The 16,712-nt window shown below is 44.8% G+C and overlaps 1 protein-coding gene and 1 long non-coding RNA gene across 4 annotated transcripts in view; one reads left to right on the top strand and one right to left on the bottom strand.

The window, feature by feature from the left end:
- Positions 1 to 8,320: 8,320 nt before the first annotated feature.
- The window catches only part of TM9SF4 (transmembrane 9 superfamily member 4), a 51,420-nt gene continuing 43,028 nt past the window's right edge, over positions 8,321 to 16,712 (bottom strand). For all 3 annotated transcript variants that reach the window (XM_072800520.1, XM_072800519.1, XM_072800521.1), the window contains 5 exons: positions 16,124 to 16,299; positions 15,597 to 15,660; positions 14,279 to 14,398; positions 13,153 to 13,242; positions 8,321 to 10,270 (listed from right to left, as the gene is read on the bottom strand). In XM_072800520.1, coding sequence (XP_072656621.1) covers positions 10,121 to 10,270; positions 13,153 to 13,242; positions 14,279 to 14,398; positions 15,597 to 15,660; positions 16,124 to 16,299 — 600 coding nt within the window. In that variant the 3' untranslated portion in view covers positions 8,321 to 10,120. The remainder of the gene's footprint in view (positions 10,271 to 13,152; positions 13,243 to 14,278; positions 14,399 to 15,596; positions 15,661 to 16,123; positions 16,300 to 16,712) is intronic.
- Positions 11,532 to 16,277, top strand: LOC140618298 (uncharacterized). The gene is made up of 2 exons (XR_012018483.1): positions 11,532 to 11,868; positions 12,494 to 16,277. It is a non-coding gene; the product is annotated as an uncharacterized lncRNA (long non-coding RNA).

Genomic DNA, 16,712 nt, shown 5'->3' with positions numbered 1-16,712 from the left:
AAACAACAAAAGAAAAGAAAAATCCTCAATGGGTGGGCATCAGTGGTGGGATAACTTCAAGCAGCTGAACATATAAGCAATTAGAATTGCTGAAGGAAAGGAGAGAACTGGGGGACAGAAAAAATATTCAAAGATATAATGGTCTAAAACTTTGTGAACTTACTGAAAATAAACACACAGTTCTAAGAAGCTCAATGTACCCTAAGCATAAGAAGTATGGAGGAGACTACATTGGCATCTGTAATCAAAAACCTCAAGACGGGTGACAGAAAAGCAACCAGAGAAAAGAGACTTGTTACATACAGACGGGACAAAGATAAGGACATCAGATCTGTTGTTGGAAGCAATGCAAAGAATAAAAGACAGTGGAGTAACATCTTTAAAGTAATAGGAAAGGGGGGAAAAACTTGTCAACCTAGAATTCTATACTCAGCAAAAATATCTTTCAACAACAAAGGTAAAATTGAGACGTTTTAGACATACAAAGGCTAAAAGAATTAATCATCAGCAAATCTTCACTATAAGCAATGTTGAAGGAGGTCTTTTTTTTTTTTTTTTTTTTTTTTTTTTTTTGAAGGAGGTCTTTTAGGCAGATGGGAAATGATACCAGATGGAAGTCTGGATCTATATAAAAGAATGAAGACCACTGGAAATGGTATCTACCTGGGTACTTACCTAAGATATTTCATTATTATTCAAATTCTTTAAAGACAACTGTTTAAATAAAAATAACAACAGTCTATTGTGGGTCTATTGTTGGAGTTATAAAGTAACAAGGAATGACAACCATAACATGAAGACTGGGAAGAGAGAAATGGAAGTATACTATTTTAAGATTCTTATACAAAAAAAAAAAAAAAAAAAAAGGTTCTTATACTATATGTAAAGTGGTATAATATAACTTGAAGGTAGACTGTGATAAGTTAAATATAGATATATATACACAAGCCCTGGGGCACCTGGGTGACTCAGTCAGTTAAACGTCTGCCTTCAGCTGAGATGATCATCACAGGGTCCTGGGATTGAGCCCTGAGTCAGACTCCCTGTTCAGTGGGGAGTCTGCTTCTCTTTCTTCCCTTGCCCCCTCCCCATGTTCGTGCTCTCTTTCAAATAAATAAAATCTTTTTTTCTTAAAAGCCCTAAAATAATCATAAAATATCAAAACAAGAAGGCATAGTCAATAAGCCAATAAAGGAGATCAAGATATAGTAGTCCTGGGGTCTCTGGCTGGTTTAGTCGGTAGAACATGTGACTTTTGATCTTGGGGTCAAGAGTTGAAGCCCCATGTTAGGTGTAAAGTTTTACTTAAAAAACAAAAACAAAACAAGAAAACCCCAAAAAACAGTAGTTCCCCCTTATCTGTGAGGGATGTATTCCAAGACCCTCATTGGATACCTGAAACCATGAAGAATACCAAACCCTATATATGCTATGTTTTTCTTACACATACATATCCATGATAAAGTTTGATTAACTTTAAGATTTTATTTATTCACAACAGGTACACACAGAGAAAGGCAGAGGGTAGGCAGAGGGAAAAGCAGGCTGCCTGTGGGGAGCCTGATGTGGGACTCAATCCCAGGACCCTGAGATCATGCCAACTCTGAGATCATGCCCTGGCCAAAGGCAGACGCTCAACCACTGAGCCACCCAGGCATCCCAATAAAATTTCATTTAAAATTGGGCACAGCAAGAGATAACAATAAAAACTAATAATAAAATAGAACAATTACAGTAATATACAGTAATAGTTATGTGATTACAGTCTCTCTATATCTCAAAATATCTTATAGTACTGTACTCACCTTCTTGTGATGGTGTGAAATGATAAAATACCTATATGTTGAGATAAGGTGAAGTGAATATTGGAAGCATTGTGATAGCATTAAGCTACCACTGACCTCCTTTTTTTTTTTTAAGATTTTATTTATTTATTCATGAGAGACACAGAGAGAGAAAGGCAGAGAAATAGGCAGAGAGAAGCAGGCTCCATGCAGGGAGCCTGATGTGGGACTCGATCCCGGGACTCCAGGACCACGCCCTGGGCTGAAGGCAGAAGCTTAACCACTGAGCCATCCAGAGATCCCCTACCACTGACCTTCTGATGATATGTCAGAAGGAAGATCATCTGCTTCCAGACTATGGTTGACTGTAGGTAACTGAAACCATAGAAAGCAAAGCCACAGATAAGGGGGTCTACTGGTACTTGATTTGTCCAAAAGAAGGCAGAAAAAGAGGGAAAATGAAACAATGGATGGGACAAATAGGAAATAATTGGAAAGATTATACACTTTAACCTAGCCAAATCAATAATCACATAAAGTGTAAATAATCTGGGGCAGCCCCGGTGGCACAGTGGTTTAGTGCCGCCTACAGCCAAGGGCGTGATCCTGGAGACCCTGGATCGAGTCCCACGTCGGGCTCTCTGCATGCAGCCTGCTTCTGCCTCTGCCTGTGTCTCTGCCTCTCATTCTCTCTGTGTCTCTATGAATAAATAAATAAATAAATAAATAAATAAATAAATAAATAAATAAATAAATAAATTTTTAAAAAAGTGTAAGTAATCTAAGCACTCCATTTAAAAAGCAAAGGTTAGGGGTGCCTGGGTGGCTCATTTGGTTAAGTGTCTGCCTTTGGCTCAGGTCATGATCTCAGGGTCCTGGGATCAAGCTCCACATCGGGCTCCCTGCTTCACGGGCAGCATACTTCTCCCTCTCCCTCTGCCTTCCCCTCCCCCTGCTAATGCTCTGTCTCTCAGGAATAAATAAATAAAATTCCCAAAATTAATAAGAATAAAAAGATTACAAAATTGGATTAAAAAGCAAGACCTGAGATGCCTGGGTGGCTCAGTGGTTGAGTGTCTGCCTTTGGCTCAGGTCATGATCCTGGGGTCCTGGGACTGAGTCCCACATCAGGCTCCCAGTGGGGAGCCTGCTTTTCCCTCTGCCTCTGTCTGTGCTTCTCTCTCTGTGCCTCTCATGAATAAATAAAATCTTAAAAAAATAATACAAAAGCAAAACTAAACTACATACTGCCTATGAAAAAAACCTATTTTTTAAAAAAGATTTTATTTATTTATTCATGAGAGACAAAGAGAGAGAGAGAGGCAAAGACACCGGCAGAGGGAGAAGCAGGCTCTCTGCAGGAGCCCTATGTGGGACCCGATCCCAGCCCCCAGGATCATGCCCTGAGTCAAAGGCAGACACTCAACCACTGAGCCACCCAGGCGTCCCGAAAAAAAACTTTAAATATAAAATCCAAATAGGTTGAAAGTAAAAGGATGGGCCAACATACACATGAAAAGTTGCTCAACATCACTCATCATTAGGGAAATGCAAATCAAAACCACAATGAGATATTACCTTATACCTGTTGGGAATGGCTAAAATAAAAAACAGAAGAAACAGCAAGTGTTGGTGAGGATGTGGAGAAGTAGGAATACTTGTGCACTGTTGGTTAGGAATACGCACTGGTACAGCCACTGTGGAAGACAGTAGGGAGGTTCCCCAAAGAGTTAAAAACAGAGCAACCCTATGATCCAGTAATGCCACTACTGGGTATTTACCCAAAGAATATGAAAATGCCAATTCAAAGGGATATATGCACACCTATGTTTATTGCAACATTATTTGTGATAGCCAAATTATGGAAGCAACCTAAGAGTCCATCAGTGGACAAAAGGATAAAGATATGATATGTATACAATTATTATTATTCAGCCATAAAAAAGAATGAAATCTTGCCATTTGCAACAACATGGATGGACCTACAGAGTATAATGCTAAATGGATTAAGCCAGTCAGAGAAAGACAAATACTATATGATTTTACTCATGTGGAATTTAAGAAACAAAACAAATGAACAAAAGGAAAAAAGGAAAAAAGACAAACCAGAAAACATACTTTTACCTATAGAGAACAAACAGATGGTTACCAGAGAGGAGATGGTGAGGGAACAAGTGAAATAGGTGAAGGGAATTAAGAGTACACTTATCTTGAGCATGGAGTAATATACAGAATTGTTGAATCACTATATTGTACACCTGAAATGAAGATAACACTGTATATTAACTACACTGGAGTCTATAAAAAAAGTTGTTAAAAAGAAAGTAAAAGGATGGAAAAAGATATACTGTGCTAACATAAGTCAAAAGAAAGTGGGATTGGCTATACTAATATCAAAGTAGATTTCAGGGCAAAGACTATTAAAAGGAATAAATTCATCCAGAGGACAATATGCACCTAATAGAGTTTCAAAATATATACAGCAAGAACAGAACTGCAAGGAGAAATATACAAGTCTAAATTATAGTAAAAATTTTCAATACCCCTCTCTCAATCATTTATTAAACAAGCAGGCAGAAAATCAACAAGCATATCATAGACTTGAACACCACTACCAAACATCTTGCCCATAGCACTACCAACAAACTTGCCCTGATTGACATTTATAGGACAGTCCACCCAAGAAGAGCAGAATACCCATTCTTTTCGAGTGTCCACAGACTAAGACCATATTTTGGGCCATAAAACAAGTCTCAATAAATTCAAACATATTCAAGTCATACAAAGTCTCTGCCCATTATGGTTTCTGCCCACAACAGAATTAAATTAGAAATCAGTAACAGAAAGATCCTTGAAAAAATACCCCCATATTTATAAACTAAACAATACACTTCTAAATAATAAAGAAAGCAAACAGAAATTTAAAAGTATCTTTAATTGAATGACAATGAAAACATATCAGAATTTCTGGGATATCACTAAAGCAGTACTTAGGAAGAAATTTATAGCACTTGATACCTATATTAGAGGGAAAAAAAGGACCTTAAATAAATGGCCTCAGTTTCCACCCTAAGAAACTAGACTAGAGCAATAGAATACAGCAACTTAAAGAGATATGTTTACTCTCACCACTTAGCTCTGTAATGGAAGTTGTAGCCAGTGCAATAAAGCAAGAAAAAGAAACAGAAGGTATTCAGATTGAAAAAGAAGAAGTAAAATTATCCTTATTCACAGACAACATGATCATTTATGTAGAAATCTGATAGAATCTATAAAAAAAAGCTACTAGAATTAGTAAGGGAATCTATTAGCAAGGTTGTCAGGCTATAGGATCAATATGTAAAAATCAATTGTATTCAATTGTGTAATGAAAAATCAGAAATAAAAAATACATTTATAATGGCATCAAAAATATGAAATACTTGGGAAAAATCCAACAAAAATATGTGAAAGACCCAAACACCGAAGACTACAAAATATGGCTGAGAGAAAATAAAGGCTTAGGCCTAAATGGAGAGATATATTTTGTTCATGGATCAATTCTTCCCAAATTGATCTATAGATTTAACAGAATCCTGACTGAAATTCCAGCAGGTGTTTTGTAGAAATTGACAAGATAATTTGAAAATTCATGTGGAAATCAAAGGGCCTAGAAACCCTGCAAACGAACAAAATTGGAGGGCTAAAAACACCTGATGCTACAGTAAATAAAAAACATGATAAAAATAGATGATCAATGGAACAGAAATTCCAGAAATAATCCACAAATATATGAGTAACTGATTTTTGTCAAGGGCACAAAAATAAAAGAGAAAAGGTAACCTTTCAACAAATGGTAAGAAAAATGAACTTGGATCCATACTTTGCATCATATACAAAAATAATGGATCATAGACCTAAGCATAAAACCTAAAACCAAGGAAGTTCTAAAAAAAAAAAAAAGAAAGAAAAAAAAAAGGAAAAAAATCATTGTGACTTTGGGTTAGACAAAGATGGCTTAGAAAGGATACTATAAAAACCAAATCCATAAAAGAACAAATTGATAAATTAGCCTTATCCAAAATTAAAATTTCCTGCTCTTCAAAAGACACTGTTAAAAGAATGAAATTCAAGCCAGAGACTGGGAGAAAATCTTTGCAAAGCATTGATAAAGGTCATGTATGCAGAATATATAAAGAACTCTCAAAACTTAATTTAAAAACCCCCAAACCCAAGCAACCTTTTAACTGAAAGGCAAAAGATTTGGACACTTCTCCAAAAAAGATATATGCATGACAGAGAAGTACAGGAAAAGAATCAACATAATTTGTCACTAGGGATCTGTAAATTAAAATCACAACATGAGAGGGATGCCTGGGTGGCTCAGTGGTTGAGCATCTGCCTTCGGCTCAGGGCATGATCCTGGGGTCCTGGGATCGAGTTCCACATCAGGCTCCCCGCGGGGAGCCCGCTTCTCTCTCTGCCTATGTCTCTGCCTCTCTCTGTGTGTCTCTCATGAATAAATAAAATCTAAAAAAAAAAAAAAAATCACAACATGATAGGGGGTGACTGGCTGATTCAGTAGAAAAGCATGCAACTCTTGATCTTAGGGTCATGAGTCCAAGCCCCATGTTGTGTATAAAGATTACTTAAAAAAAAATCGGGGATCCCTGGGTGGCTCAGTGGTTTGGCGCCTGCCTTTGGCCCAGGGCATGATCCTGGAGACCCGGGATCGAGTCCCACATCAGGCTCCCTGCATGGAGCCTGCTTCTCCCTCTGCATGTGTCTCTGCCTCTCTCTCTCTCTCTGTATCTCTCATGAATAAATAAATAAAATCTTTAAAAAAAAATCACAATGGGATTTTATGCAACTGTTAGAAAGGCTAAAATTAAGATTACCCAAAGCAAGAGTTAGGATATGGAGCAACTGGAACTCTCATCTATGAGATGGGACTGTAAAGTGATAGTCATCTTGGAGGAAGCCTTAGCAGTTTAGTTTACATGTGTGATCTAGCCATGTCACTGCTTTACTTATTCACAACTTTATTTGTAATAGCCTCAAACTAGAAACAACCCAAATGTCCATCAGTAGATGAGCAGATAAACAAATTATGTCACATCCATACGATAGAATACTTGGAAATAAAAAGGAATGAACTATGGATACATATAACACCATGGATGAATCTCAAAATACTTATGCTGAATAGAAAAAGATGGGGGGAAAAGCATACTGTATTTATACAAAAACCTAGGAAATGCAAACTAATCTACAGTGACAAAGTAGATGGGTGGTTTCTTGGGGATGGTTAGAGGCTGGAGGGCAGAATTACACAGGACATGAGAAATCTTGGGTTGATGGGTATGTTTGCTATCTTGATTGTGATGTTTCATCACAATTGTGATGTACCACAGTTACATTATATATATATACACACACACACACACACACACACACACAGATGTACAGTTCTTTTAAAAGGCGGCTATGGTAGTTGTTGGAGGAACACATTTGGGAGTGTGCTTCAGCTGAATTAACACTCTAGCACATACCTGCCATGGGACTCCCAGCAGGCTACTTCAAAGACAGGGTAGGTACCTCAGTTACCTCCTCTGTAAAAGGGGGGCTAATAACAGAAAATGCCTTAGGCGATCATATTCAAGAGAGAATGGGCTAATACATGGAAATGCAACAGTTGTCTGAACACTCAAAGTATTCCATGAATGGCACCAGCACCCTTCTCACTGCAAATGAGGAAATTGAGGCATGGAGTTGGAAGAGGTGGGGTTACAATAGGCAACTTGTTCGTTTGCTTTGTATCCCTACTGTGGGAATTGTTCTTTCCACCCATTCCTAGTGATTCGAGCGGGTCTAAAACTCACAGTACCCAATATCCTTGGAGTATGCAGCCTGTAACAGAACAGTCTTCCTGAATAAATGACTGGTCCAAGGTGTGCAGTCATCCAAACTGGGTCCATCAGAAAACTTTTCTGGGATTTACCTGTATTAAATATACTGAAGTAGAGAAGGAGAGGTCTTTTTCCTTTAGGCTTTCCAAGCTGGCTAACCTAAGCCTGGAGTGATCTGTGACATGCCCTCATCACTTCCCTCACAGGGAAGATTTTTGACAGTGGAACAGAATGGGCAGAGAAAAGCAGTGGAGAAAGGGAGAATCCTAGGCTACCCCTTGAGCCCCTGGATCTATCTAGGCCTGAAATCAAACACTCCTTTCCTCGATGACTTATGAACCAATCAATTTCCCTTGGGACATAAGCTAGTTTGACCTATGTTTCTATTTGAAGGATTCTTAGATGACAGAGAGATGAAATAAGTTGGCAGTAAAATACTGGAGCTGGGATTCTAAAACCAGGTCTCACTGCTACCAAAGCTCACACCTGACTGCCCTTTCCTACTCATGGAGTGGGGCAGATGCCTGTGATTCAGGATGGAAGGACTGAGCAGATGGAGCTTTGACGGAAACCCATCAGCTCCACCCATCTGGGGAAGTTGTCTCACCTCAGGCTTTTAACCCTTGCAAGAGATTCCAAAGACATGACAACAGGACAATGGCATATTTATTTACAATTGGACCAAAAAAAGGCATACAGGCATCTTTTAATTAAAAATAATAATGATGATGATTAAAAAAGTCAGAAAAATTGATGACATCTGAACCCTTTTTGAGGAGTCCATTTCCCTACTCCCCCACCCCCCAAAAGAGAATCTCTTAGGGAAAAAAATCCGAGATTTGGATGAACAAAAGCCTGCACTATCATTCTCCACTGCTTGGGTTCCCTTTTCTCCAACCTGATTCTTGGTGGACACTGCCTGGAGCTATGGAGTCGCTGTGAGGAAGGTCGAGAAGTTCACTGGTTTGATTGGTGGAATTGGTAGGGGCAGCTGGAGGAATCTGGAATCGGGGTGCAGGGTGTTGAGGGGGTGGGATGTGTTCCTAGCATCCTGAGCTTTGTCTTGTGGTGGGAGTCCCAAAGGGCCGAAGCAAGGGTGAGTGGCTGTTACTTAAGCCTTAATACCAGGGTGGGTCTGGTCTCTTGCAACTTAAGAACAAATGTTTTGACATGCATGGGGTGCGCAGGGAGTTAAGTGCTGACACAGGAGCCAGGCCTGCCAGGTTAGCAACCTCTAACTCAGCTCCTTGCCTATTCCTGGGAATGGGGGACAGAGTGACAGAACTGACCTTCCCTCTTCCTTCCCACAAGCAGTTTTCTGGATGTCCCCCAAAGGAGGCAAGAATCAGATGGGAGGTGGAGGTGGAGGCAGAGGGGGTGGAGCTGGCTAAAAGAGCTGGGTACGAGCGCTGAGGTTGGGGATATCAGGGAGAGAATGCCTCTCCCCAGCCACCTAAAGGAGGGCATGGGGCGGGGGGGGGGGGGGGCGGGGGGCCTCCTGGCCTTATTCTGCCCAGGAAGTGGGAGAGAAGAGGGCCCGCCACCAGCAGACTTTGCAAAGAGCAGCAACCCCCCAAGGAAAGTACTGGGGAGTAATCCTGAGGGGGTGAGGACCCTCATTCCAGAAAGACATGTGGATGCTTGGCTTGACTGTAAATACTCAGCCCTGGATCCAGGGTTTCTTGGCACGAATAGTTCACTGCAAGTCTCTTCTCTTCTCTAGCAAACTCCCACTGCTCTGAGCAGGGGTGAGTCTCGCTGTCCTGGGGGCACTTGGCCCCAAGTACTTCCAGGGGATTTTCCTTGGTTGATCTGGAGGCCTGGCTGGAAGCCCTGCCTTGGGCAGCCCTGGGAGGAGGCTGGAGGAGAGAGGAATGAGGGACTGGGCTGGTAGAGGCTGGTTGGCACGGAGGATGTGCGTCCAGGCTAGAGCTGTGCTCCGTTGCAGCATCAACGACGAGGCGGGGCCATGAGAGGCTTAGAAACCTCATCGAAGCCCTAGAAGGCCAGGCATTTCATCTTCCAGTTAATCGTGGGGTGGCCAACAGCCTGAGGAACTGAGGTGGAGACAGTGACCAAAACCCAGTGTCATGGTGATTTATCCATCCTGGATCCATATGTTAAAAAACTAAGGAGAAAACCCCCAACCAAAAAAATAAACCTGAATAAACAGGTCTGAGAATTCCTGCTGGAGGGAACTTTCTTAGCACGGAGGAAAAAACAACCCACAAAAAACTCATCCCCCACAGAACTAGAATAAAATGATGAAGAAAAGTCCGAGATTTATCTACAGGCCTTCCCGCCCCCCACGCAGCCCCAGGATCCAGGAACACTGTCAGGAGTTACATTCCCAAGGAGCAGGAGTTATTTTATTTGCGTGCCTGCAGTTCCCCACGCAGAGTGGCTTCCTGTCCGTGAATGGAGTGGGCCTGGCCATGGTCCACCCCATCAGTCTATTTTCACAGCAGCGTAGATCTTGCGGACAAACATGTAGGCTGCATAGAAGCCGATGGTGCCCGTGAGAAGCCAGAAGGACAGGACCATGAGGGCCGTGTAGCCAAAGTACAGGAGGGAGGGAATGAACTCCACGATGTCCAGCTAGGGCACAAGCAGAGAGAGAAGAGAGGGGTGGACACTTAGTGCCAGTCTACCACAGCCAACTGGGGGCCCCCAACCTTCTCACTGATCCTGTGGAACAGCTGAAGGCTGGCAAGGGGAAGGGGCTCGCTCCAGGTGGGCAGTGAGGGGCAGGCAGGGCTCAGAGCCATGGCGAGCCTTTGTCAGCACCAGGGCCCTCATAACCACCGTGGTAGACTATTAACCCCACTCACAGAGGGGGCACAGAGGGGTCTGGTGCCACCCACAGTTACAGAGCTAGGAAGCAGAAGGACGTGGGCCTCAGACCTGGGGCTGGAGGGGTGGGGGTCCACTGCCCAATTCCACTGACCCAGGCCACTTCCTGTGGGGGACGAAGGGGCACGAGTCATCCCGGAGCATCCTGGGTGCTCCCTGGGAGACAAGAGGAGACTTCAGGGGCCAGGGCCAGAATGTCTTAGACAGGAATGGCCACAGCTATGTCACTTCTTCACCCTCCACAGTCCCCAGAACAGCACAGCGACATTCCTGGATGGCTGAAGCAGCTGCCAGGAGTGGAGGGAGGAGACAGGCATACAAGGGCCCCAGCTTAAAAGAGCAGAGAGCCAACAAAGCCAGCCTATGGTCCTCACCTCCTGACCACGCTTCTGCCACTACTGTCAACATCTCCCAGGGATTTAATCTTGGAGCACACTGGACTCCTCTGTAGAGTCAGTGGCCTGGCAGAGATGTCAGGGACCTGTGTGGTGGCTGTATTTGCTGGTATCAAGACCTGCCTGGCACACCGGGGTTGGAGTGGGGACAGTGCCAGGGCTCGTGAGCAGACGCATGGTCACAAATGTCAGGAACTCAGAAGAAATCAACAAAGACCTTCTCCCCAAGGCCAAATATCCTCAAACTTAGGGGATGAAGGCCATTTTTTGTAGGCTCAATCTTCCCGTTTCACAAGCTTTCTCATGGCTGGAGAGGGCAAGAGGGAGGCAGGGGACATCGCAGTGGTAAAGCCAGTGATTAAGACCAGGAAGGAAACGAGGTAAAAAGGCACGGCTGGAATGGCCCTCAGAATTCAGACAGGCCAAGGCTGTCATTTTATAGACAGACTCTGGGACTAGGGGTGGTCATTAGAACAGAGAAGACTGGGGCCCAGGGAGGAAGAACAGGAGGTCGTGAGATGACCCTGGGGGCAGTCTAGGAGGCCATGCAGCTCGGTTTTGTTTGCCCAACACTGTCCCTTGTCTTCTATCTTCCTGGGTTTTGGAGTTACCCGCTCCTTATTCCGTGGTTCTGCTGGGGCTGTCAGTTTTAATACAACACTGAAGCTAGTCGATCAGAGTGCACCATCTCACTGGACCTGAGGAACAGTGAGATGAGCCTCTTCCCTGGGATTGGTGACTTGACAGTAGAGAAAACATGTTCTTTTGGCTCTAGGGCAGTGAAGCTGAAAAAAGAACTAAGGCTGCCACTGGCATCTTTCCACTTGGAGGCAAGATCCTGCGTACAGACAAAAGCCAAGAAAACACGCAGAGCTGAGGCGGGGATGCAGAGCCTCAACAACATTTGAAGTGCTGGGTCTAACCATGCCTGAAGCTAGACTCTTCCAGGTATACCAGTGAATACGTTCTCTTTTTGATTAAGTCAGCTGGAATTCAGTTTTAATCACTTTCTGCTTGAGTTCTGATGAATGTGGGCTTTAGAGGAGGGAAGTTAGATTTGTTCTGGATGACTATGGCCTAAAGACAAAAGTTACAGGGTGGTAGATTTCAGTGTGAATCAAGGAAGACCTTGATAATGACAGGAGATAGCCAGAGAGACTGAAGATACCAGGAGGGAGTGTCTTTTGTCACTGGATGTGGCAGAGCAGGGGTCAGCAAATTTTTTCTTAAAGGGCCAGATCATACAGTTTAGGTTTCGCAGGCCGTGTGGCCTCTGTCACAACTACTCTACGCTGCCACTATAGTGTGAAAGCAGCCATAGACAATATGTAAATGAATGAGCATGCCTGTGTTCCAAGAAAACTTATTTATAGAAATAGGCCCACCAGCACATAGTTTGCTGACCCCTGAGCTCCATGAGAAAGAGGAGCACGGTCAGCCAACTGGAAGCAGGGTGGAGAACCACTGATGATCCACGCAGTCCTTTCTGACTGACGATTTTGTGAAAGGGCATTCTAAGTTTCAACCACTGACCTCTGACTCTGGTTTGGGAATATACCCTGGTTGCACGCAGAGGACTGCCTGTTTTTGGGTTCTGGAGACCTGAAGCACAGCGGGTGAGCCTGTCTCTAGTGGCAGCCTTGGAAGTGAAGAGTCCACCACAGTGATCCTACACCCCTCCAGTGGCCCATCTGGCTTATGTGTCACGCATGAACCTACCACAACTATCGTGGTGAGTGGGCTCTGTATTCTTACTCAAGCCACCCTTGGGGGCAGTGAGCTCTGTGGGTGTACCTGAGTTCCTAAATTTGGGCACTAAAGCCCATTTCAGCATTTTCTGCTTATATCTTTATTAGCTCCTTCTCATCTACTTTCTGTATTCTTTCATATTACTGCTTTTTTTCCCCCCTAGCTTGAGGTAAGTACCACCTTCTCAGCCTCTCTTATTTCTTATGAGTAGCAATGCAAGGTGAGAGATTTCGTATAAGTTCTGCTTTGGCTGTATCTCACAGGTTTTGCATGTAATATTCTGTCACTTATCCTAAAGGCTTTTGTCTCACAAACACACAGGACATAAATTCTCTCTGTCCTAAAAAGATGCATTTCCTACAACAGAATGTCTTTTGGTCCTACTCTTGGTAGGAGAGACTCACACTCGGGCTTTTCCCCAGCACCCTCCTCTCCACCAACCTGCCCTGAATGGGATGGGGGCTTCCTCACACAGGGCAGTACCTTGTTAACAAAATAAAAGATGGCATAGACGAGGACATAGAATGCAGATCCCCCGGAGACTAGGAAATTCCTCCACCACCAGCGGTAATCCTGAAAAGGAAACAGAGCAGAGTCATTATCTCCAGGTGTAGAATCTTCCCCAAGTTTCATGGTTGCCTGAGACCTAAAGACCTTAGGCAAGAACAGTCATATTTGGGGTGATGGGAATGTTTTATATCTATATCTATAACCATAGTGGTTACACAACTGTATGCATTTCTAAAAACTCATTGAAGGGACGCCTGGGTGGCTCAGTGGTTTAGCATTTGCCGTCAGCTCAGGGTGTGATCCTGGAGTCCTGGGATCAAGTTCCACATTGGGCTCCCTTCCTACAGGGAGCCTGCTTTTCCTTCTGCCTATGTTTCTGCCTCTCTCTGTCTCTCATGAATAAATAAAATCTTAAAAAAACAAAACAAACAAACAAACAAAAAACAACTCACTGAAGACTAAAAAGGGTGAGCTTTACTGTTCATAGATGAGATCTCAAAAAAAAAAAAAAAAAAAATCACCAAAGACCACAGCAAAAGAAAGTAATAACATTTCTTGAGCAAACGGTGCCTGCCAAGTGCCAGGCACCATTCTAGCGCTATACGTGAATCAGCTTATTCACTCCTTGTAGCAGCCCCGAGTTAGGTACTATCACTGCCCTGTCACACAATGAGGGAAGAAAGGTGCAGACAGGTTAAGCAATTGCCCAACCAGAGATATTAACGGAGGAGTCAGGGCTTCAGCCCAGGGCTTCTGTCCCAGAGCCCTTGTCAAAGGGCTCTGCCAAGAGCTGATCCCCAGAGGGAAGGAAGGTCACCTAAAGTGCGCCAATTACTAGAGAAACCACTACTGGAGTGGACTCCACTGACATACCTACTGACCTTTTCTCATGTCACCATGACTATTACACGTGACTATGCTGTAAGGTAGGGATCATGAACACCAGTCTACAGCTGAATAAATGGAGGCTCAGTGAAGTACTTTCCCAAGACTTCATCGCAGGAGGGGAGCCCACATGGGAAACCCAGACAGCTTCATTGACCCATTCAATGCTGGACCAACTGTCCTCACCCCCAACTCCTGGCCCCATTCCCCTCACCTCTGCACATAGCTGGAAGTACACCATGACGATGCTGATTTGTGAACACGACACCACCAGGATGATGAAGACAAGGAACAGGAAGCCAAAAAGGTAATAGAACTGATTCTCCCAGATTGCCTGTGGACACATCACAGCTGACCTTCAGCTAGCCTGCCTCCCCCCGGTGACCCCTTCCCTTGGCATAGGCTGCCTGTTCTCAGAAAGCCATCCCTCAGTTATGTGTGGCACACCACCTGCCACCAGGGCAAGAATGGAGACACCCTCATGATACTACTGGGGCCTGTGGGCCTGGCATGTGGCTCTGACTGGCCTTTCCTTCCTAGAGCAGAGGGTGAGCCAGGCTGTTCTTAGGGAGGGGCTGAGGCATGGCTGACCCTACAATGAGTGGGCCCCTGCCTAAACTCAACAGCTTGTGGGAAAATAATGAATCCCACTCCAATCAAAATCACACAGCAGCCACCACCACTTAGGGGCAGCCTGCTGCAGGCCAGGCATGGTGCCACATGCTTTATGTGCATCTCCAAACGTAAGCCATTTACGGATGAGGAAGTCAAGGCTTAGAGAGGCTGGTGATTGGCCCAGGGTCACACAGAGTAAGGTGGCCTCCGGGGGTGGGGAGCAGCCAACCTGTCCTCTGACCCTTTTCCTAGGCAGAGCTAGACTACTCCAGAGCAGTAGCTGCTTGTCCAGTACAGACTTGGTGCAGGGGACCAAGTTCAGTCAGCTAGGTGCAGATGGCTCTGAGGAGCCCTTCTGCCAACTTCAACCTTGGCTTGGCTATTAACATTATCCTCATGATAGCCGCTATTTAACAAGTACTGCCTGAATGCCAAGCATGTGCCTTTTACAGTCTCACTCCAGCCTCACAGTGATCCTGAGAATTAGGAATCATTCCCCACACTTTCCTGAGAGTTCTGAGTAGCAGGTCAAGATGAGTGGGGAACTGGAACTCCAAGCAGAGGCCATGATATTACCAATGGTGGAGCCTGGCTGCAACATTATTGAAGTAGCTCCTATTTCCTGAGCACTTCCCACATACCAGACCCCCCACACATGGCCTATCTCATGTATCCTTCCAAGCCATTCTGAGGGGTGGGCGTGTTAGCCCTATCTCGGCATGAAGAGTGTGGACCCCGACAGGTGAAGGGGCCTGTCTGAAATCTCAAGGGCAGTAAAAGGCAGAGCACATAAATGGAGGGACTAGGGACCAGGCAGGCTAGTAGGGGGAAGGCAGCAGGCTATGTGTGGAGGGATGGGGAAGCACCCCCACCAAGCCCCTGGGGCTGACCCAGCCCTGGGGAGAAATGCTACTCACACTGAAGATGAAGAAAAGCTCGATGAACATGGCACCGAAGGGCAGGATCCCAGCCATAAGAATGCTGCAGCAGAAGGTGAGGGTTAACACTACTGGGGGACCCAGACTCCTCCCAGGTAGTATAAGGAACTGTGCTCACACAGCTGTGGTGGTTCTAGTTCCCTGGCATGCTTTCATACCATTATAGCCTCCTGAGAGGGTGGCAAGGTGGGCATCGTTCTCTGCATTTTATAGATGGGGAAGCTGAGGTATAGAGAGCTGGGGTGAGTTGCCTAGATCCAAGTGATGGTCTTAATCTGTCTCACCTGCAATTTTCTACCCCTCCCTTCCCTGTCCTGGTTCCTAGGCCAATACCAGGTCTGGCTGGAGTGAAGTTAACCTGGTGCGAAGTTAATTTTCATAAAATCTATGAGAGCACCCTGGAGCTGCAGAACATGTCACAATATCCCTCAGGGAGGGTACCCATTCCACGTCCTCCTAAGGAAAGGCTCATGGCAGTGTCGGCCTTGCCCCCACCAGAAACTCACCCAACAAATCGGTTCATGTACCATCGCTGTTCAGGGATCTGCCGGGGAATCTGGTTGGTGCGCACAGGGTTGTCATATGGCTGCTTGCGGAAGCCGAAGTAGTAGCCCAGGTAGACGAGGGGCAGGGAGATTCCAAACCACATGCACAGCAGGGCCACCATCGTGGGAAAAGGCACCTGCGGGCACAGCACCGTGAGGCCCCACAAGGCACTGATGCCTGGGGCCAGGGATAGTGCAGGAGGAAGGAAGACCCAGTGAGTCCCCTGGAAGGAGGGTCACCATGGTGGGGAAGGTCCTGCAGACATGCCCCCCACAAGGCTCCTGGCCAGAACCTCTGGGGGCTGATGCAGCCCCAGGGAAAAGCAGAGGGCAGATGGAGGACCATTTGGGCTGTGAAGTGAAGAAGAAACCACAGCATCCCAGAGGAGCTTGTCATCCAGGGAGGGATTGGGGAAAGAACAAAGAAGGACTGAAAACAAGAGGGGAAGATGAGGCCAGAATGAAGGAGAATTATGTGGTATATGACCTGGAGACAAAAGGGAAAAGACCAAGTGCACAAATTGTGTCTTCCCAATTTTGTTAAAATAAA

This window comes from Canis lupus, chromosome 26, assembly GCF_048164855.1.
Source record: "Canis lupus baileyi chromosome 26, mCanLup2.hap1, whole genome shotgun sequence".
Classification (NCBI taxonomy): domain Eukaryota; kingdom Metazoa; phylum Chordata; class Mammalia; order Carnivora; family Canidae; genus Canis; species Canis lupus.
This window is presented reverse-complemented; position numbering and strand designations above follow the sequence as displayed.